Source organism: Gadus chalcogrammus, chromosome 3 (assembly GCF_026213295.1).
Source record: "Gadus chalcogrammus isolate NIFS_2021 chromosome 3, NIFS_Gcha_1.0, whole genome shotgun sequence".
Lineage (NCBI taxonomy): Eukaryota > Metazoa > Chordata > Actinopteri > Gadiformes > Gadidae > Gadus > Gadus chalcogrammus.
Genome location: NC_079414.1, coordinates 20,076,266 through 20,097,858, shown reverse-complemented (window position 1 = coordinate 20,097,858; position 21,593 = coordinate 20,076,266). Strand labels below are relative to the sequence as shown.

General features: G+C 45.6%; 2 protein-coding genes across 2 annotated transcripts in view; both read right to left on the bottom strand.

The window, feature by feature from the left end:
- LOC130380080 (cAMP-specific 3',5'-cyclic phosphodiesterase 4B-like) overlaps positions 1-12,535 on the bottom strand; it is a 22,708-nt gene extending 10,173 nt beyond the window's left edge. The window contains exons 1-11 of the mRNA XM_056587264.1: positions 12,008-12,535; positions 10,095-10,190; positions 6,850-6,938; positions 5,526-6,298; positions 3,720-3,854; positions 2,752-2,879; positions 2,402-2,581; positions 1,464-1,503; positions 1,290-1,360; positions 536-698; positions 70-163 (exon numbers count right to left, since the gene is read on the bottom strand). Of these exons, the coding sequence (XP_056443239.1) occupies positions 70-163; positions 536-698; positions 1,290-1,360; positions 1,464-1,503; positions 2,402-2,581; positions 2,752-2,879; positions 3,720-3,854; positions 5,526-5,567 (853 nt within the window). The 5' untranslated portion in view covers positions 5,568-6,298; positions 6,850-6,938; positions 10,095-10,190; positions 12,008-12,535. The remainder of the gene's footprint in view (positions 1-69; positions 164-535; positions 699-1,289; positions 1,361-1,463; positions 1,504-2,401; positions 2,582-2,751; positions 2,880-3,719; positions 3,855-5,525; positions 6,299-6,849; positions 6,939-10,094; positions 10,191-12,007) is intronic.
- Positions 12,536-14,523: 1,988 nt separating this feature from the next.
- On the bottom strand, positions 14,524-18,403 carry LOC130379604 (vascular cell adhesion protein 1-like). The gene is made up of 5 exons (XM_056586544.1): positions 18,222-18,403; positions 17,757-18,026; positions 16,603-16,929; positions 16,187-16,441; positions 14,524-15,685 (listed from the first exon to the last, which is right to left on the bottom strand). Exons 1-5 carry the CDS (start codon positions 18,307-18,309, stop codon positions 15,543-15,545), a joined length of 1,083 nt encoding a protein of 360 aa, XP_056442519.1. The 5' UTR covers positions 18,310-18,403; the 3' UTR covers positions 14,524-15,542.
- Between the last annotated feature and the right edge of the window lie 3,190 nt (positions 18,404-21,593).

The window sequence follows — 21,593 nt, the reverse complement described above, 5'->3', positions numbered from 1 at the left end:
ACGCTGTATCCACAGTATGCAGGCTTGTGTTTGGCTAGGGCCGGTCCACAGGCTGGGAGTGGGCCTTACCCAGAAAGGTGCTGGAGATGTACTCTGAAACCTGGTTCCCAGAGCGGCTCATCTCGGACAAGTGGGACAGCTCCCTGTTCAGCATCCTCTTGAACTGTGGTGAGGGAAAAGCATGGATCATTGTTACATAAAGTAGTGACTAACCCTGGGGGTGTTTCAACTCGCCCAATCTGCATCTGGTTGAAGTTCACACATTGACACAGCACATTTTGGACATAAAAAATTGGACTGAATCAAGTGAAGCAAGGACAGAAGATTAATACATTTGATCTGAAGTTACATTAAAGTAGCTCAAGCCCGCCATCTTTGCAGTTTTTAACCAAGCAACCAGCTCTTATTATTCCTTATATGGTGAATCAGCACCAGGATGGCAGTTTGGAATGTGTGTGACATCATGTGAGACCCTCCGATAGGCTGGAGAACCAGGCGGGGGCGGGGGGGGGGGGGGTTGTGGTGGTGGGGGTACCTTGTTGGAGGCCATGTCGCTGACGGAGCGGTGGGTCTGGATGGTCTCCAGCTGGTCCAGACACCAGTCCAGCTCCTCCAGCGTGTCCAGGGCCAGCTCCTGGTACTGCTGCTCGTTCAGGACCTCTCTGGGCCCCGGACTCAGCCCGCCCATCGGGGACCTTCTGTAGGTACGACGGCGCATTAGATGGACCCATGGTTATTGATCGCTCATTGGAACGCATGACGTAGGTCGCATTATCTTCAACACCTGTGAGCAAACGTGCCGCATGCAACGCTGACAATAGGAATAAGCATATGGTATATAGATAATATATATTTATATACCCGATACCACTGCAAGCAAAGGACAACAAAGATTAAAAAATAATACAAAAACATTGATGGAAATACAAACAAAGCTATTGTTATCGACGCATTTAGGGTCAAAATAAATGCTCCCCCTGTCATTTGTTTTCTGTGTAAAAGCTATGAGTAGACCAGGGGTTTGTTGTCAACCATCACTGATGGAGGACGCTTGAACAACCACTTAAACCCACACACTACTATGACAGCAACGTGCATAGTATAGTGTATAGTATCGTACAGTATGGAGGGATTGGTCCCATGATGAGGATGTTTCTGATAACAGTGTCTCAGGATCCAGCGTACAACATTTAAATACCAATGCTCTATCTCTTTTTGGGGGATTTTGATTTTGAACATACGGCGGAAACTCTTGAGAAATAGGGATCAGGAATCAGCGAACCACCGACCTGACTGTTGGCGTAGAAACGTTGGCCAGGAGTGTGAAGTTGCTGCGCACCGAACGCAGACTTGCCAGCACCTGGGTGATGGCGTATGAACAAAACCATGTTTTATTCAACCTTCACTTGTTTCAGAGAGAAATAAATAAGTGCAGTCTGCCAGGTAAAGGAGTCAGGACTCACTTGAGCGAAGGGTGTGACGATGAAGTCCTCTGCGATGTGTCTGGGTGGGGGGGGGGGGGAGAGACGGAGGGGGGAGAGACGGAGGGGGGAGAGACGGAGGGGGGAGGCGAGGAAAGAAAATACGTTCAATGACAGGCATATGGTGACGGATGCTGGTTTGGTTCTCTGGATCTCCCTCTCTCTGTCACACACACACACACACACACACACACACACACACACACACACACACACACACACACACACACACACACACACACACACACACACACACACACACATCATGTCTCTCTCTCTCTCTCTCTCTCTCTCTCTCTCTCTCTCTCTCTCTCTCTCTCTCTCTCTCTCTCTCTCTCTCTCTCTCTCTCTTTGACTCTCGCGTACACTCACACCTCTGTCACTCTCAAACACACACACACACACATACCCACTTGCATCTCTCTCTCTCTCTCTCAAACACCCCTCCAACACAAACACCTGTCTCCCGATCAGCATCTCTATCAACAGCATACTCTCTCCCTCTCCCTCTCTCTCTCACACTCTCTCTCCCCCCCTCTCTTTCTCTCTCTCTCTCCCACCCTCTCTCTCTCTCTCCCCCCCCTCTCTCTCTCTCCCTCTCCCCCTCTCGTTTTTTCTCTCTCTCTCTCTCCCCCCCTCTCGCTCTCTCCCCCCCCTCTCTTTCTCTCTCTCTCTCCCCCCCCTCTCTCTCTCCCCCCCTCTCTCTCTCTCTCTCTCTCTCCCCCCCCTCTCTCTCTCTCTCTCTCTCTCCCCCCTCTTTTTCTCTCTCTCTCTCTCTCCCCCCCCCCCTCTCTCTCTCTCTCTCTCTCTCTCTCTCTCTCTCTCTCTCTCTCTCTCTCTCTCTCTCTCTCTCTCTCTCTCTCTCTTCTTCTCTCTCTCTCTGTCTCTCACCCCTCCCTCTCTCTCTCTCTGTCTCTCACCCCTCGCTGGCCAGGGAGTTGCGCGACACCGACTGCGGGGACATGTCGTAGTCGGAGTCGGAGCGGTACAGGAAGGACTCGCGGCGCTGGCCCGAGGGGAAGGGCGTGGTGAGGGTGAGGCCCGGGCTCTGGAGCCCCAGGGGGGTGTGGGCCGGGGACACGCCATTCTCCACCTCGTAGCTGAAACACACACACACACACACACACACACACACACACACACACACATCGAGGAGGGGGGGGGGGGAGACAGTGTAACGTTAAGTGTGTATCCGTAGGCGAGATAAGGGGTGCAAGGGTCAAAGGGTTCAAAGGTCAACGGTGGTGTGTGTGTGTGAGCGGCGTCTCACCCGTCGCTGTCTGCCTGGGTGATGGAGATGCGTGGCGGGATGCGGAGAGGGAGGGTGGTCGGGCGAGAGACATTGGTCGGGACTTCGGGCGAGCGGGTGCGGTCCCGTGGGCGGAGCCAGCACGGTACCTGTGAGGAGTGGGCGGGGTTTATAGGGTTGGGCTCACCGGCACACTGCTGCTCGACTCTCTGATCCTTTGAGGGATTTTCGTTTATAAACCATTTGGATTAGAATTAATAATTTATCATTTAGATCGCTTTCTGTACACAACCGGAGGAGGTTGTGTACAGAACCTCCTCCGGATCAAAGGACGCTCAAGGTATTATAGTTTGTATCGTTTGACGTTTCAACGTCAGCATTAACCTGTGTTTTTATTTATTTTTATAATTAAACGGGGAATTCCTCGACTGCAGAGTTGGTATTGCAGTTTGTATGGTTAGGGTTGGTACAGTTAGTCTGGTTAGTAGAGTTGGGGTTGGTATAGTTAGTGTGGTTAGTAGGGTTAGGGTTAGAGCAGTTAGTAGGGGTAGGGTTAATGTGGTTAGTAGGGTTAGGGTTAGTGTGGTTAGTAGGGTAAGTGTTAGTATAGTTAGTGTGGTTAGTAGGGTTAGGGTTAGTGTGGTTAGTAGGGTAAGTGTTAGCATAGTTAGTGTGGTTAGTAGGGTTACTAGGGTTAGGGTTAGTGTGGTTAGTAGGGTTAGGGTTAGTGTGGTTAGTAGGGTAAGTGTTAGTATAGTTAGTGTGGTTAGTAGGGTTAGGGTTAGTGTGGTTAGTAGGGTAAGTGTTAGCATAGTTAGTGTGGTTAGTAGGGTTACTAGGGTTAGGGTTAGTGTGGTTAGTAGGATTAGGGTTAGTGTGGTTAGTAGGGTTAGGGTTAGTGTGGTTAGTAGGGTTACTAGGGTTAGGGTTAGTGTGGTTAGTAGGGTGAGGGTTGGTGTGGTTAGTAGGGTTAGGGTTGGGGTTGGTACCTGAAGGCTGGAGGAGAGGCGTCGGCTCCTCCCCCTTCGCAGCTCGGTACCCAGGGTGGCGCCCGACGTGTAGGAGCGGCTGTAGCGCGACGACTCTGCCTTCTCCCCGCCGCCGTTCAACCCCGGGTCGATGGCCTTCCCCCGCACAAAAAGAACCACGATTCAAAGGAGGGCAGGAGAACGGCACGACGACGCGCTGAATAAAGCAGGTTCCTTTCAAAGGATTCATCACCAGTGAGCGGGGGCCTTAGCTCAGGAGGTACAGCGGGGGCTGGCTGGTAACCGCGAGGTTGTGGTGTCCCATGTGTCGAGGTGTCCCTGAGCATGGCACCTTACCCTAACTGCTCCCGACGAGCTGGCTGACGCCTTGCATGGTTGGCCTCCACCGTCAAAGTGTGTATGAACGGGTGAATGTCAGGCAATATTGTAAAGCGCTTTGGATAAAAGCGCTATAAAAATGCAGTCCATTTACCAATAAAATGAAACAACCGTTGGACTGACAGAACGCCAGGATAGCCTAGTAGCTGAGGGGGTAGGGTGCTCGTCTCCCAGCTCAAAGCTTCTGGGTTCAATCCCCAGGCCCGCAGCTTTCCTGTGGGCGTGCTTGAGCAAGATGTCTCGATGAGGAAATGTATACTTGTTTGCTTCAAAGTCAATTGGAAAAAGAAAGTGTCTACTGGATGACTCAGTAGATGTGCTGAACATGATGATCACTGACAACATGAAAGAATATGCATTGCGAGTGTGTGCACTAAGAAACAGATAGCATTTGACTAAAATGATGTTGTTGTTATTATAACAGAGACTTAGTTATAGGATAGTTATAGGATATTGGAAAATTGACCCATACTAACCAGCAGAGTGGCCACCTCTTGGCAATGTGATTGTTAGCCTACATAGCTACATGCGGCTACATGCTAACACATGCTGCTATCTGAATATACAAAGCCATGAAACATGAAAAATATCCAGGATCAGGCAAATATCCTGTAGTGCTGAATATCAATGAGTTTATTATGCATCTATTTTGTATTCATGTGTGTTTTGGGTGAATGCCTAATCACACATACATGATGTATGTACGTACATGTATGTACGTGTGTGTGTTTGTGTGTTCATGTCTGGGGTTAGGCCTCTACAGACCGAGCTCTAAGAGTCTGATCTGCACTGCAGTACCGTAGCAACAAAACACTGGGGGAATGGCAGCAGTTGCTAGGCAACAGTGCCGTGTGGCTTCCATGCTGCGTTTGATGTTGTCCAGACCCAGATGTGGAGAGCTGCTCAAATCCATGCACATATATACACACACACCATACATACCCCCATGCACACACACACACACACTCAAACACACACACAAAGGCACACACTCAACGCATAATCAATAATAGAACACTCAAGTAATGGCTTTTTGCGTCTCTAAGCCAAGATGGTAGACAAATCTAGCCGTGGATCCCTGAACATAGGCAGAGACATGGACCTCCGAACGAGCCCCTGTTACAAAACGTACCGTCCCTTCCACGCCATGCTCGTCTAACATTGGAGAATCTGTTATCTAACAAACACACACAGACACACACGTGCACAACGCTCCCCCACACACACGCACGCACAGAAACACACCCACACCAAGCACGCATACATGCACGAAACATACACACATTCACACACGCACACACACACACACAGAAACCAAAGCAGACACATATTCGGTCCACTTGTTCACTTGTGTGCTGTGCTTTTATACTATTTCCGTCCTTATGTCTATAGACTGATATTGGGCTTTGTTCATATTGCGCTCCTCACCTCTTCCCTCGTCACCGACAGCACACTGCGGCTCTTCTTCATTCTGATTGGCTCGTTCTGGGCCCCAGGGCGGAGCGTTCCAGAACCCAGGCAGCAGAGCAGGTGGAGCGCCAGGACCGGAGGTCAAATGTCACTGCAAGGTCAAACCGGGGGCAGACCGGGTCCTAACCGGCCCCCATTCGCTCCGACTCGGCCAGTGTTCCACAAGGTCCTCCCGAAATGTTCAAATCCCTCCGAACCGTACGTAATCCTGCCCAAAGGGGGGCTAACGGGGCGATTGTGGACCCCCTGACTCTCAGCTAGCCGGCTCGTTTTAACCACCTATTGGAATTCGCGTGGAGGAACACATTCACATTTCACGAGGGGGGTCTTTTTCTCACCACTTAATGGCCAAAACCTCTTCCCGAGGGTCCTCCTTTTTGTCGTGATTTGGCCGGTTTAGACAACGGTTTGTAGCAGTCGAAGGTCATGCTGTCCAAAACAACGTATTCCATGGAGGGATGTAGACGTTAATTCATGGGAAAGCTCCCACGGGTTAACCCGGGAACGGACGCAAGGAAAGGCTGGCACCTCGGGATCGCACCGTGGTGATGGGAATGGTGGAAACGCTCCATTATGCCTCAGTTCAGTTTCCCACAATCAGGTGAGCAGTTCTGATCCAGATCCCCCCACAGGAACGATTTCATAGTTTTGTGTCAGAGTCATCGTCCTCTTCTGAAAACCCCCGGCTGAAATCATAGATCCGTATTTCGGTTGGCCCCGGGCCCGATTCCCTGAAGAAAACAAATATTTCATATTAGAAATGAGCAAAAAGACTCAACGATATCAAGGTAATTTCATTTTTTCCATTTATCAATACTGGTATTGGTGTTGTATACGGGCTGGTTGTAAGTAATATGGTAGTCCTACCCAAGGTGTACGCGTCCTGTGTAAAACTATGGTCACAATCAACACTCAACGGTCTCCTGTCCTTTTCTTCACCACTTAGTTATATTGCTGACAAAAGACAGTTGTCTCTTTTCCCTGAGGATAAATCTTGAGACGGAGTCTGCACTACACTAACAAATGAACAACAAAACACAGACACCCCTGATGGTGACAGATAGAGTAACTGCTGAAAAAAAAAAAAAATAGCCTGTATTTTTACTATCGGGACATAGTGGATACTCACACCAAGCGATCGATGGCTTGTATATCACCAATGTGATACAGATACAGCTACTGCAGGGCTGAAATATGTTACATAATTACTCTGAGCAGCTATTGTTGACCTCATTTGAACGGATCGTACAGATTCGGGATGTATCGGTGTGTGTTGTGTTACCATCCGAGCTGTGACAGGCGTGCAGGCAGACACACAGACACTGGCCAAGATGTCTCCGGACCAGGGTCAAGCAGAGCACGCAACACACCCTGCATGCATGGAAACACAAACACACTCAGATACACACTGAAGAAAACACTTTGTTGACACACCAAGGTGTGCAAGGTGACACAGGGACACACAGATGACAGACACACACAAAAGGACACACGCACAACACAACCCACATGCACACATCATACAGACACACACACACACACACACACACATGGACACATCATACACAATCACAAACACACACGCACAGACACAGACAAAGTCACACACACACTATAACTGTCTCCATTATAACCACCAGACACAGAGAGATGCTCGCGAAGCTGGCAAGCAATCTATCAGCTTTCCGGTTATTATGAAAGAGACCACCTAGGATACACTCCCACCACCATTCCCTCATACATGTTGATGAACCTACTGTCATGCCAGCCTGCACATGCATTATGTATGTGTGTGTGTGTGTGTGTGTGTGTGTGTGTGTGTGTGTGTGTGTGTGTGTGTGTGTGTGTGTGTGTGTGTGTGTGTGTGTGTGTGTGTGTGTGTGTGTGTGTGTGTGTGTGTGTGTGCGTGTGCGTGTGTGTGTTTGTGGCAACATGCCTCACACACACACACACACACACACACACACACACACACACACACACACACACACACACACACACAAACACAGATATAAATCTGTAGGGCGTAAGAGAAAGCAACACACTCACCTTGATCGCCTCTGGATCAACAGCAGGACAGGCTTTGCCCTTCTTTCTTTTGCAATCTCTCCTTGCTTCCTCCTCTCTTCCGCGCTCCCTCTCTCTCTCTCTCTCTGTATCTCACTCTATTTCTCCCTCTCTCTCTGTCTGTCTCTGCGTGTCTCTCTCTCTGCAGGCGCACGGTGTGTCACGGTCAGAAGCAGGGAAAACACTCGGCGGCTTCATGAATATCCGTCGCTTCAGCCAGCTTCCCTCCCTCCCTCCTCTTTCTCTTGCGCGCTCTCTCTCTCTCTCGCATACACATCCCTGCCGAACCTCTCTCTCCCTCTCTCAATCTGCCTCTCTCTCTCTGTCTCTGTCTCTCTCTCTCTCCCTCACACACACACACACACCTCTCCCCTTCCCATGCCACAGTGCCTCCCCCACCCCCCAGCTTCTCTCTCTCTCTCTCTCTCTCACTCTATCCTCCCTCCCCCAACTCCCCACCTTTCCAACCTCGTAGGAGTCCGTCCCCCCCCCCCCCCCTGCACAGACACACACAGTGTCTCCATTGATGCTGTTCCAAAGCGGCTAAACCCCCACCAGCCTTGACTTTGTCTCTCACGTTCTTCCCCCCTCCCACCTATTTCCATTCCCCCTTCTCTCTCTCTCTCGTTTTGACGTATTTCACGTCGCACCTGTAACCTATTGCTCTATCGGCAGTCATGCAGGTCTTTGTTTTTGTGTAATGCACCTGTAGACAGGATGGTAGTCATCGCACAGAATCTTTTTTTTTTTCATTTTTCAAGAATAAATCTTTTCAAACGTGGCCCGCTTTGTTGTCAAGCATCTTTCTGAAAGCACCCATCTCTTCGGGCCGGCGTGGCACTGGACTGGACCCAAACAGGCTGGAGGACCAACCCAAACCAACCCCCATCGGCTACAGGGCCTCCGGGGTGCACTCGCCAGCGATACGTGACCACACGCCTACCGTTTGCATATCCCACAGCAGCCAGTATGGATCAGGCCCCACCTGATCCATCAGAACGGTCCCACCCTGACAATGAAACAAACCACTGAATGACATATATCTCACCTCTTATCTGTGCCCAGACACAGAGCCAGACAAGGGGACCAGTGAATAATGATGTTTGACTCTGACTATATCACAATGATAAACACACACACACACATACATACATTCTCGCACGCACCCACATGCAAAAACACACATATTCACAAATACACACACACACACACATACATACATAGATACGAACACACACAGACAAATTCTACATACACAAACGCACACAAACAGACACACACACACATACGAACGCAGACAAACACACATGCACAGACACACACAGACGCCCACACGGATGGCCACGCCCACACGGATGGCCACGCCCACACGGATGGCCACTCCCACCCAGTGTGACGTTGTGGTGCTTTAATGCTTTGTCCCTTGCCAGGCTTTCACAGGCATTAATGAGAAGTGATGTATGCCCTCAGCCTGCGGTGATTGCTTTCTATTTACAAGAGTGACTGCACAAAGAAGCTTTGCCACTCAATCAAACCCCACCATTAATTATGAAAGACTGAGTGACAGAGAATGAGTCAGAGAAGGAGAGGGAGGGTCGAGAGACAGAGAGAGAGAGAGAAAGAGTGAGAGAGAGAGAGACAGACAGAGAGCGGGAGAGAGTAAGAGTAAGAAAGAGAGACAGATGAGACAGAGACACAGAGAAAGAGAACAAGAGAGAGAGAGAGCAAGAGAGAGAGAGTGAGTGAGAGTGAGATTAGACAAAGACAGAGAGCGAGAGAGAGAGAGAGAGAGAGAGAGAGAGAGAGAGAGAGAGAGAGAGAGAGAGAGAGAGAGAGAGAGAGAGAGAGAGAGAGAGAGAGAGAGAGAGAGAAAGAGAGAAAGAGAGAGAGACTTCTGACAAACCTAGTGGGATGTCTGCTCCAGCTGGATTGACCTCTACAGTCTCTTTGGCAACCCCATAGGAAGTGGTAGGAATGGATGCAGTGCTGTCATATCAATCTATCATACGATAGATTTTTAATATATCGTAATTCTATCAATAAATCCTGATAAAAGACAATTAAGCTAGGCATGAGTCTCCAGAAAGCAAGCTTACATGTGTCTTTCAGCTGTGAAGTTGAGTTAATCAATATGTTGCCCTCAAACTTAGCAGTTACCACTTGTTCATTGCCAGTGTAATACCCATTGTTACACACAGTATGATTGATTATTATTTTCAATTGTATCATCGTAAGGTCAATACCTAAGGAATTGCATTTTCTATTTGTTTTAGTATAATTGTCATATTTATACTGTAAACATATACATCATTTTTAATTTTGTAATAATTTCGCATGGGACACGTGTATCAAATTGAAGATGAATTGAATAAATAATAGAATGAATTGTTTCTGGGCCTTAGTCAGTGGTAGGTTGATTTGCCCCTTGTTCTTCTCAAGCTTCTTGTGAATTCTACTCACCTTTTTCTTCATCCCTGGCCCTTCCCAGGCCAGCGGTCCAGAGCCCAGGATCAATACAGCGCCAGGAGGAACATGGCCTCCTGTTTGTGCTGTTCCCTACAAGAAACAGCACTTCAGGTTCTCACAGTGACTATTCTGTTTATGTTTGTTAACACGCATAACTATGTCGTTATACATGACCTTTAGGAGCAGGTTGGGGTTAGGCATGCTTCTCAAGGATGTCTACAAGTGAGACTTTGGACATTGGGCATCAAACCATCAGCCCAGCTTCATTCACTATCCTGCTCCCTGATGCTATTTCCCATTTGGGTAAGATGCTTTTATCCAAAATGTCTAGGGTGGATGGATGCGTTGCGTGTGTGGCTGCGATGGGAACTGTTTAACCGTCAGTTCAACAGTAGGGCTGCCAGATTATGGTAAAAACCATAGTCACGATTATTTTGGTCATTGAAAACACGAAAAAAAATGTCTCAACGTGATATATATGCCGATCGTTTGTGCCAAAAAACTAAATTGCGTTTGTTTGTTTTTTTGACACTTGTGCTGGGCATCTGAACACAAGGAGCAAGGACTTCATGCTTGAGTAGCTCCATAGATTCAACTGATTGAACAGCTGAATGATAGCACATTCTAAACCCAACCTCTGTACAGTGCTGCCCAATAACCAGAAAGCCATTGTCCATGCAACGTTTGACAAAATAATGTAATGACATAACACATAACCTCTGGTAATCCCCAAATCATAACTATATAAGAACACAGGTTACCTCTGATTCACAGGTGTCTGACTCACAGGTGTGTTCTACCTTAGAGAGAGACTCATAGACCTCTGCGGGTTCCAGACCACCTGGGCCTAGTCTCTTCTGCTGCTGCTCCTACTCCTCCTCCTCCACCTCCTGCTTCTCCTCCTCCTACTCCTGATTCTGCTCCTCCTCCTCTTCCTGCTCCTCCTCCTTCTTCTCCTCCTCCTGCTTCTCCTCCCCCTCCTCCTTCTGCCGCTCCACCTCCTCCTCCTCCTGTTCCTATTCCTCCTCCTGCTGCTCCTCCTCCTTCCTGCTCTGGATATGACACTAGGTGCAACCGGTCCTTCAGCTTGTACTCTGTCTGGACAAGCCATACACACACTAAACGCATAAACAATCACATTCATTCTCAAGTGAAAGTGAAAATGCACGAACAAAAGCAATAGGGTAATCTGTGATCCAGCAGTTCCTTCTCAGTTATAGCAGCGCCTCAGGGGGGAAAGGGGAACAGAGCCAGGTCCGGAAACAAGAAGCTGGAAGTGGCGGGGCTATGCCGACTTCCTGTTTTGTGAAGCACATAAAAAAAAAGAAGCAAACAACCAAAGATAACCTAGCTAAAAACAAGCAAAGAAAACTAATTTGCACGATGGGATTCAGCTTTCAGAAGGGCTTTTAATAAACTGTGTTGATTTTAAACCTTTAGAGATACTTCTTTTACAGTTTAATACTGATGGCCAAGGTCGTGTTCACCAATCCTGCCCTTACAGATTCCCGCTTCCAGCAACATGATTGGTCGAAACAAATATATGGGCAAAACACAGTGACACGCCCCGTTCACCGTGATTTGAGCTCGCCATCAGACTTCCTAAATCTGATAGTGTGGACTACAATAAGAGCCCATCCAAGACCTTCGGTCCAACCTTGAGAGTCAAAGCAGTGGAGGGCAGCCTCAGGGGGTTGACCTTCACACATCTGGGTTAAATTCTGATCGGCTGTCCTATACTAGATGGCTGTACTAGACATCCTGTCCAGAAAACAGCCCATAAAAGAAATCCCTTCGAAAAAAAAGAAAAATCACAAGCACCACAAATGTATAGATAATAAACAGATACGGAAAATACCATAATAGAAAAGGAAACAACGCGTAGACCAACATAATGCTTATCTCACCTCATCCACCTGTTAGTTTAATCACATGGTCACCTGCTGAGTGGCGGTCTCCATTCACACCAGGTGAGGGTGGTCCGACAGGTAACTCTGGCTGTCTTCCCAGCCCCTCAGCATGCTTGGCGCGCACACACACACACACGCACGCGTGCACACACACACACACACACACACACACACACACACACACACACACACACACACACACACACACACACACACACACACACACACACACACACACACACACACACACACACACAGCCACAAACAAGCACACACACTAAACGCATCAACAATCACATTAATTCTCAAGTGAAAGTGAAAATGCACGAACAAAAGCAACGGGTTAATCTGTGATCCAGCAGTTCCTGCCCAGTTATAGCAGAGCCTCAGGGCGGAAAGGGGAACAGATCCAGATCCGGGAACAGGAAACTGGAAGTGGCAGGGTAATGCCGACATTCCTGTTTTGTGAATCACGTAAAAAAAAGAAGCAAACAACCAAAGATAACCTAGCTAAAAAAAAAAAAAAAAAAAAGTAAAAAAAGTAAAGAAAAGTAAAGAAAACTCATTTGCACGATTGGATTCAGCTTTCAGAAGGGCTTTTAATAATTTCTACAGGAGCCAGTCTAAACTGTGTTGATTTTAAACCTTTAGAGATACTTTTTTTACAGTTTAATACTGATGGCCAAGGTCGTGTTCACCAATCCTGCCCTTACAGATTCCCGCTTCCAGCAACATGATTGGTCGAAACAAATATATGGGCAAAACACAGTGACACGCCCCGTTCACCCAGATTTGAGCTCGCCATCAGACTTTAGAGATTAATCCTAAATCTGATAGTGTGGACTACAATAAGAGCCCATCCAAGACCTTCGGTCCAACCTTGAGAGTCAAAGCAGTGGAGGGCAGCCTCAGGGGGTTGACCTTCACACATCTGGGTTAAATTCGGCTGTCCTATACTAGATGGCTGTACTAGACATCCTGTCCAGAAAAAAGCCCATAAAATAAATCCCTTAGAAAAAAAGAAAAATCACAAGCACCACAAATGTATAGATAATAACACAAACACACACACACACACACACACACACACACACACACACACACACACACACACACACACACACACACACACACACACACACACACACACACACACACACACACATATACAGATGCAAAAGGAAATTGTAGCCAAAGCATATATCGCTTAAAGGTGACATATTATACCACCAGGTGTGAGCGTGATCTTCTGTCAATCTAGATGAATGACCGAAAGATGAGCAACGTTTGCTAGAGTCGACTGGGTAGGCTGGTAGAATGATCTATCCATCACACATCTAGGTGGACACGCCCACTGGGGATGTCAGAAGAGGCAGATTTTCAAAACGTTAACGGCTAATCCCACTCACAACTGTTGGTATAATATGTCAGCTTTTTAGACAGTTCAGCTCGCTGTATAACTGTGGGCCAATGGTGTTAGGAAGACCCTACTTCACTTAAACAAAAACCGGATCAGCTCTCCAGGATACTCTCCGCTTTGAGCTGAGGGGAGACAAAGAACTACATCAACACAACAAACTAGATCAACACAAAAAACCGAGGCGTGCACGGGACAAACGTACAACTTTCAAGAAACACCTTACCAAAGTGCTGTTTCCCATGCTTCTCCAGAAAGGTTTCTTCTCCCCGTCTTCATCCGTCTCCTATTTTGCTGAGGATGTGACGTCGAAGACACTCTAAGGACCAAGGAAAGAAGGGAAGAGGCCAGACGTGGAGTGACCATCAAGGTGTCGTCCATCGTCCTAGATTTTTTTCCTCCTCCTCCTCTTCCTCACCTTGCTGAACTCGACCCTTCCTCAGTTTCTACACGTCCCTGCCGGGCCTTTTCCAGCTCCGCCCTTCCCCTCGTCGCCTCCTTCCTCTTCCTCATTCCCTCCTTCTCGTCGACCCCCTCTTCAGCACTTCCACGGGGGCCGTGCCCCTGCTTATCCTTTCTTCGGTTCTGCTCAGTTACGTGGAACAGTCTGTGAGGGTCGGGTGACGACCGACCGAGACAACCGTTCACAGAATGACGAGCAACATAGTGAGTACCACCCGATGATGAGTTTAAAGAAGGGACTAATGGGTGGTGTTGTGGGAAATGAGAGAACTGCGACTTGGGGAGAAGCAGAACTGATAACACCACCCGATGATGAGTTTAAAGAAGGGACAAATTGGTGGTGTTGTGGAAAATAAGAGACAATTCGGGGAGAAGCGGAACTGGAATTGAAATCAAACTTGATTTGACATGACCTGATACATATACAAATGAATTTGAATTATGAGTTATTATTTACTGTAGCCTAGGTCGCCAGGCTGGTCTTCAACCCCTCAATGCATATACCCTGCTCGGTTAATATTTGCATTGATTGTGTGCTCTTAATACGACTGCAGGAAACTTCAAGAAATATATATATAAAAAAGGTATAATGACTTTAAATTACATTCGTTGTATACTGTAATAAGCTTTTATCAAGACCCCCATAACAGAATTTAGACAGAAAATTGTTAAAGCAGAAAAGTTTTTAATAAAAGTTGATTCAATCGTGCAGCAGGAGGGGGCGATTTCTTATAAACAAATCACCCCTAATTATCATATAAAAATAGTGTCAAGAAAGTCTGGCCTGTACAAAATTATTGTTAATTACTAGGGGTGGGAATCTCTTGGCACCTCACGATTCGATTCCGATTATGAGGTCAACGATTCGATTCTAAAACGATTATCGATGCATCTCGATGCAACAATTTCTTTTATGTACATTCCATGCGGGAATTTCAAATATATATATACATCTCAATTTGCTACTCAGAGTTGGCTAATCACTTCCTACTTTTGTGATGATCATTAAAGACATCAACAGATGAATTAACTTATCTAATATTTTATTAGAGAAAAAGCTTTTGTCACAAATATGACTTCCTATCAACAATGCAATAATCAATGCAGCTGTCATTACAACACAATATGGGAGTATGTAAAAAAATAGGTTTCAGTTTTCTTTTCTTTCTAATCTTTCTTTTCTATGTCATTAAAGAAAAAGCTGCTCTTGAATTAGTAGGAGTTATTGTGTCTTGCTGTGAGTTTGCGTGTATGCTATGGGTAGGCTGAATCGCTATTGTGTCAAGACAAATCAGATTGGCCAATACACACTGAAGATAAATTAAATGATTTTAAAATTACTAAAATGATCCCTCTCTAGCGAACAAAATGTTGCAGTAGGCGAACAAATTATTATTATTATTATTTATTTTATTTATTCTGATTATTAATTTATCTGCATCGAGACGGAATCGTTCTAGAGAGAATCGCGATGCATCGAAGAATTTATTATTTTTCCCACCTCTATTAATTACAATAACCAACCCCTTTGAATGGTCATGGATACCAGACCACAAAGGAAGACAGCAATGAGTATGATATACCAACCCAGATGGGAGGATCATGTTGGATCAAGTACATTCTTCATATCATTCCAGGAATGGCAGTTGGCAGTTATTTGGCCACACCCAAAAGCCGGACTTGGTACCATCCCATCTTGGTCTTTTTGTAGTAGGTGTAGTAGACAAACACACCAACGACCGCGCAGATGACCAACAACAGCGCTGACACGCCTGCGATGATAGGCAACCAGTCAACTAAAGAAAGACAGACAGTCAAATGGTCAGATAGGACAATCATGAAAAAAAACAATCAAAAGTTCATAATTCTCTGAGACGACTTATGAACTTTAAATTCAGAGGAGTCCGAATGCGATCACTTCTAAAAGGGTTCTATTGCTAAAGAGGTTGTTTACCTTGAGAATTCCTAGAGACTTCCTGAATACATACAGTATAAACAAAAAAAACCTAAGCAGGCCTACATACCTCACTCAGTTTTTGTATGCAACTTAGAGATAAGGATGCGGACAACGTTACCAGCAAGGGTAATTTCAGTTGAGATATTTTGAATACCTTTCGGTTTTTACCCTATTTCCAGTCAGGGGGGTTAGGGGGTTAAGAATCATAACGTTAACTAGAATCCCACTGCTGAGTGTACGATCAAGGTTGGAGCATGCCTAACTAAAAAAGAAGACCAGGTTTGTAAAATGAGGAAAGGATGAGCTTCAGAAGCAGATAGGTTAAACACATTGAACACACCGCCGACTTCCACGTTGAACTTCACAGTTGCGCTTCCCTGGCTGTTGCGGGCGGCACAAACGTACAGGCCCTCGTGTTCAAAACCAGCCGACCGCACGGAGAAATCACTGCCGTTGCCGACTGTGGTGTTGTCAGGACCGGTCCAACTGTAGGCTGGACTGGGGTTGGAATGGGCTGTGCAGTTCAACTGGAAAGGTTCCCCTACTGTGATGGAAATAGGATCTAGCGTAGATACCTGCCCCGTCTTAGGTTTGACTGATGAGAAAACGGGGGGGGGGGGGGGGGGGGGGAAGTAAAAAAATCTCAACATTTGAAGATAAACACACTGACTGAGCAGATTCTCAGGCATGTCATGTGCTTAAGTTATAATTTGGATACGGACCACCGGGCCACTATAATATTTGAAGTAAACTCACAGTACACAGTGGTTGTTAGGCGTTCTGACATCGTTACAGGAGGTGGACCTTGTTGTCCCAGGTTCAGCTTGGCTTTACACCAGTACTGGACCCCATCGTCCCCTCTGCTGGAGGTGAAGCTGAAGCTGGTGAACGTCTCTGTCACCGTTGTATTCTCAGAGCTCCTGGACTGTACCGAGTCCAGAATGGTGTCTCCTTTGTAGAAGGTCACGGCGAGGTTCTGGATAGGACGAACGTTCTGGACACGGCACTGGAGGTTGTACTGATGTCCTTCAAGCAGTGGGCCAGTGTGGTTTACAAAGCTGATGGATACGTTGTCCGGAGGTTCTGCAAACAACATACACTAAATTGAGCTCCAGCACGCTGCACTTCACCTACTGGTGTTATGAGTTAACTGGTTTCCGAGCTATCTGGAAAATTCCACAAACTTACAACCCGTATTTTGTATGTTTCATCTCATTGTCATGTCATGTCAGACAATAACGTTTTTCTGATTCTGATTGTCCCTGGTGTAAATAGGCTTGTCTTGCAGAGCATCGCATTAAAGTAACGTACAACCCTAGTGATGATCAAAATGAATGTCTCATAACTGACCTAAAAATAATGCATCGACTTGGATTCGATCACGCCCTCTGATACACAACAATATTTATAAGGTAGATAAGGTAGTTGGGGAACCGTTGGATTACCAACACTACCGTGGCATACTGAACGAAACCGGTATCCGGGGTTCATCTCGGCTAGGGCTGGTTTAGGATAATTGGTTACCTCCTATATGCATACATCTAAATAAAAGACCGGTAGTAAGTTGGTGGATGCGCGGTCACGCGTGACACACGAGGGAACCAGTCAGTCAGCTAGGAGAGCAGTGGGCTCACAGAACTGCAGTGATGAGAAGGAAGTTCTCAAACTCGATGACGGTCATGTCTGTTCAGTCTTTGTATAGCTAGGTAGTCAGTTTAGTTCAGGTCAATCATTATCAAAACGGTAAACTATTAAGAGGACATGGGCTTCCTCTCGAGAGACAACTTCTACATCTATGACCTTTGTTCTTTTTCATAAATCCGCTATATTTGAGTCGACCGCCATAACAATTTGAATTGCGACCAGCCTTACTTGTGAGAGATTCCCTCCAGCATGGTGATATCACTTACTGTATAAGGTGAAAGCTAAAACAGTGCAACAGTCTGAATTGGTGTCCTCGTAGCACATGGGCTTAATGTCCCATTCTGTGGCGTTGTCCACATTCCACCTCGTCTTGTTGATTCCGTTATTCGGGTTATTAAGCGTTTCTTTTGATCCCGTGGGGGTCTCCCATTTCGTCTCTTTACAAGAGCCGTTTACACAACTCGAACAGTCGGCATAAAATGGAGATCCGTACTGCACAACTATTCGGGAGGGAGTGATCATAATAGGACATCCACCTGTGAGAAAAGGAGAAAGAAAGTAAAATATGTCATTCTTCCAGAACAGATTTGTTTTTGTTCTGTAACCTAATTGTTTAAATGAACTTTCACGATGCGTAATAGATCATTAAAATGTAACTCAAGTCGACGTGCGATGAATTAAAAGAACAACCATGGGCACAGTTAGCCCCTATTTGTAACAATCTGGCTCACCTTTAGGCATACAAGTGTCGCTACCATGAACCACTTCCAACATGCACACGGCGAGATAGAAACTCAGACGAAGAGCCAACATATCCATCTTCTTTTGATTATAAATTCATAGGAGTCGACGACGACCACCGTCCGCTCGTCGTGATCTAGATCAGAAGTGAAAGGCAATCGGGTGATGCGTGAACCACCGTGGATTTCCCGCCCCGTATAGTAGGAGGAACCCACTTCTCTGAGAGGAAAGGAGTAGGTGAGAGAACCGAAAGTGATCTCCACATATTCCACACAGAAAGTGTCAAATAAATTAAAGATTTATTTGCGAAGATAATGATTTATATATATATATACAATATATATATATATATATACATTTATTTATGCTTGTCTAAAGGTCTACAACCGAAACAGAAACCTTCCCAAAAATTCCTTAGCTTCCTTTATCACAGTTTACCGGAGGAAAGGCCGACATGATTTAGAGGAGGCCCTTAAACTGATAATATTCCGAGGGCTATTCAACAATCACATAATTTAATTTGTCTTGATTAGACCTAATCACTCGTATCAGGGGGTTGAGCTTCTCATTGGAAATAGGCCTATAATGCGGAAATACCCAACCTCATCGGCAAAGCCCTGGTGGAAAGCCCCCGTTGCTAAACGTGTAGGCCTATAGGCCTATAAGTGAAAGTAACTGTACGTTCACACCAAAATCTGTAAAAGATGCAAAATCGCCGAATAGCTCAAAACGCAACCCTGTCCAAAATATTTACAGCTCATATCGCTCTTGCGATTTTGCTTTTCCATTTAAAGGAGCCGCGCTTTTTGCCTGCATGCTCGTAGTTGAGGCAAGCTCATATCGCTCTTGCGATTTTGCTTTTCCATTTAAAGGAGCCGCGCTTTTTGCCTGCATGCTCGTAGTTGAGGCAAGCTCATATCGCCCTTGCGATTTTGCTTTTCCATTTAAAGGAGCCGCGCTTTTTGCCTGCATGCTCGTAGTTGAGGCAAGCGCTGCTGATGCCGAGACACAAAAACACAAGATAGACAGTCATTTGGTCAATAGAAAAATAATAATAAGCATAAATATATGAAACACTGAATAACTAATTAATGGAGCGATTGTTTATATGCTAGATTATAGTTTAGTTGATCGCTATCGTGTGTGTGTGCGCGCGCGTGTTTGTAGTTTTGTTTATTATGGAAAAGATCCGCTCAACGGGAGCATTTGTGCCAGGCAGACACAAGGCAACCTGACTAATTAGAAATAGATTTTTGTGCGGTATCTCCCTGCTCCTGAAATGCGCGCACATCTCCACCCACCACTCGGCCGTTGGTTTCCATCAGCATTCCACTGTGCGACCATCCCTGTTGGGTAATGCGGATTGCGCATGCCCCCATACATTGTTGAAATCATATGCTGGATGCTTTATTCTTTTTCTATGTGTTTTTTAGTTAATGCTCGGCCTCGGGCTATTATAAGGCCATGTTGGCTATGCATTCGCGGACAATTACGATGCCCTGCAATAGCCGCAGTTTTTCTCTCACGCATCAAGATGAAAGAACAAATGTGTGGTAGGAACTAGGAACTAAAGTTCTCACCTATGTTTACTGGGACCCACGCCGGCGAGAGACATCTACATTCCGATTGGCTGGCGGTCATTTACAGCTGAAACGCTACTAGCTCATTTGCATAGAGTTTAGCTGTTTTAAACTCTCATTTACAGCTTTACAGCTAATAGGAAGTGAATGGGCGTTTATCACTCAAAACGCTTTACAGCTTTTTGTGTGAATGCACAGTAAGGCAAGGGAATGTGTAAATAAATAGTGCTATAATTAAGAAAAAGAATTGCCAGGGTAGTGCTGTTCATGGAGCGCATGTCAGGATATAAAACGAATTACAATTAGAGACAACAGTAGTCACGTTTCCATCTAAAAGGTGACGCAAATCTTTAGAAAGTTCGCAAAAAAACAATTCGAATTAGGTACGTTTCCATCAGTGGTTGGAGCGGACAGGGCTTGTCGTATCCTTTTGATTAGATGCTCTCTCTTAGATCCTGATATAAAGTGGAATTGCGTTGTTGTTTTCCATCTAAAATAGCTGTAAAGTTTTTTTCTTCGATGAGAGCAAGGAAAAGTTTTACCTCTTCAGCGGTCCACACGTAGCCTATATATTATTCACATTGGCCATCTGTTCCATGGACGTATTTAAAGGATAGATTGAACATATTCAAGATTCTTCGCAGCCTTTATACCACAGATACTCTAGGGTCTAGCATATAACCGTGTTTTCTGATTACAGTTTAATGCATTTTTCACAATTAAACAGCTCTCGTTTTGAAGGCTGAACAGACAACTTGACTGGAACAATTTATTAGGTGTCCATATAGCAGGGATTAATGGACACGGTATAATTAAATGATATACAAACATAGACATCCTATATCATATATATATATATATATATATATATATATATATATATATATATATATATATATATATATATATATATATATATATATATATATATATATATATATATATAACATTAAAAAAATATATATAGGTGGGTCGCAGAATTCGGTGTAACACCGGCCATATCAACTTGTAGCGTCAATATGTATATTGACGCTACAAGTTGATGTCGGCAGGGTTGCTATGGCCGGTGTTACACCGTTTTTTTTTTGTCGTATATATATGAAAAGTTTGACCCCAGGGGGCGCTGTTGTACATTTTCTGCAACATGCACGTGTGCATTATCACAAAAACATAATTCAAACATAAGATCTCCCCCCACCGGTGGATCTTCTTTTCTTGATGCTAACATTCATTTTAAACAGCATTTTACACAGTAGCCTATAATAGGAAATGCTCAAAGGTAAATCAGCGTAATTTAACACTGACTGTAGCTTTTTATGAGTAAAGAAGCAACGGTGAAGGACCGTACCAAACGCCCTATCCATTGTATGGGTCTGTAAAGTGCTAATCAAATCAATCAAATGTATTTATTAAGCACCTTTAATAAAGAGGTAATTGTTGGGGGGGATCTTGTTTCATGTATGTTTTTGTCATGCCTGTCTACGCTTCAAACTCGAGCATGTTGCAGAAAATATGCAACAGCGCCCCCTGGGGTCACACTTTTCGGCGGGTCGAAGAATTTCATGTAACACCGGTCGTTATGCGGAAATCGGAAAGACGTTGTCAGGCGTTTTCAATGTTCGCTACGTCACAGCTGTTTCGAAAAGTGTGTTTCCATCTCCCATTTTACGCATTTACTCTCTTTCGCATGAGCTAAAAACCATCTCAAGCAAGCGGAAAAACCTTTTCGCGAATTAGAGGATTTCTATGCGAATTTTGGTGCTTCCATCACCGTTTACTGAT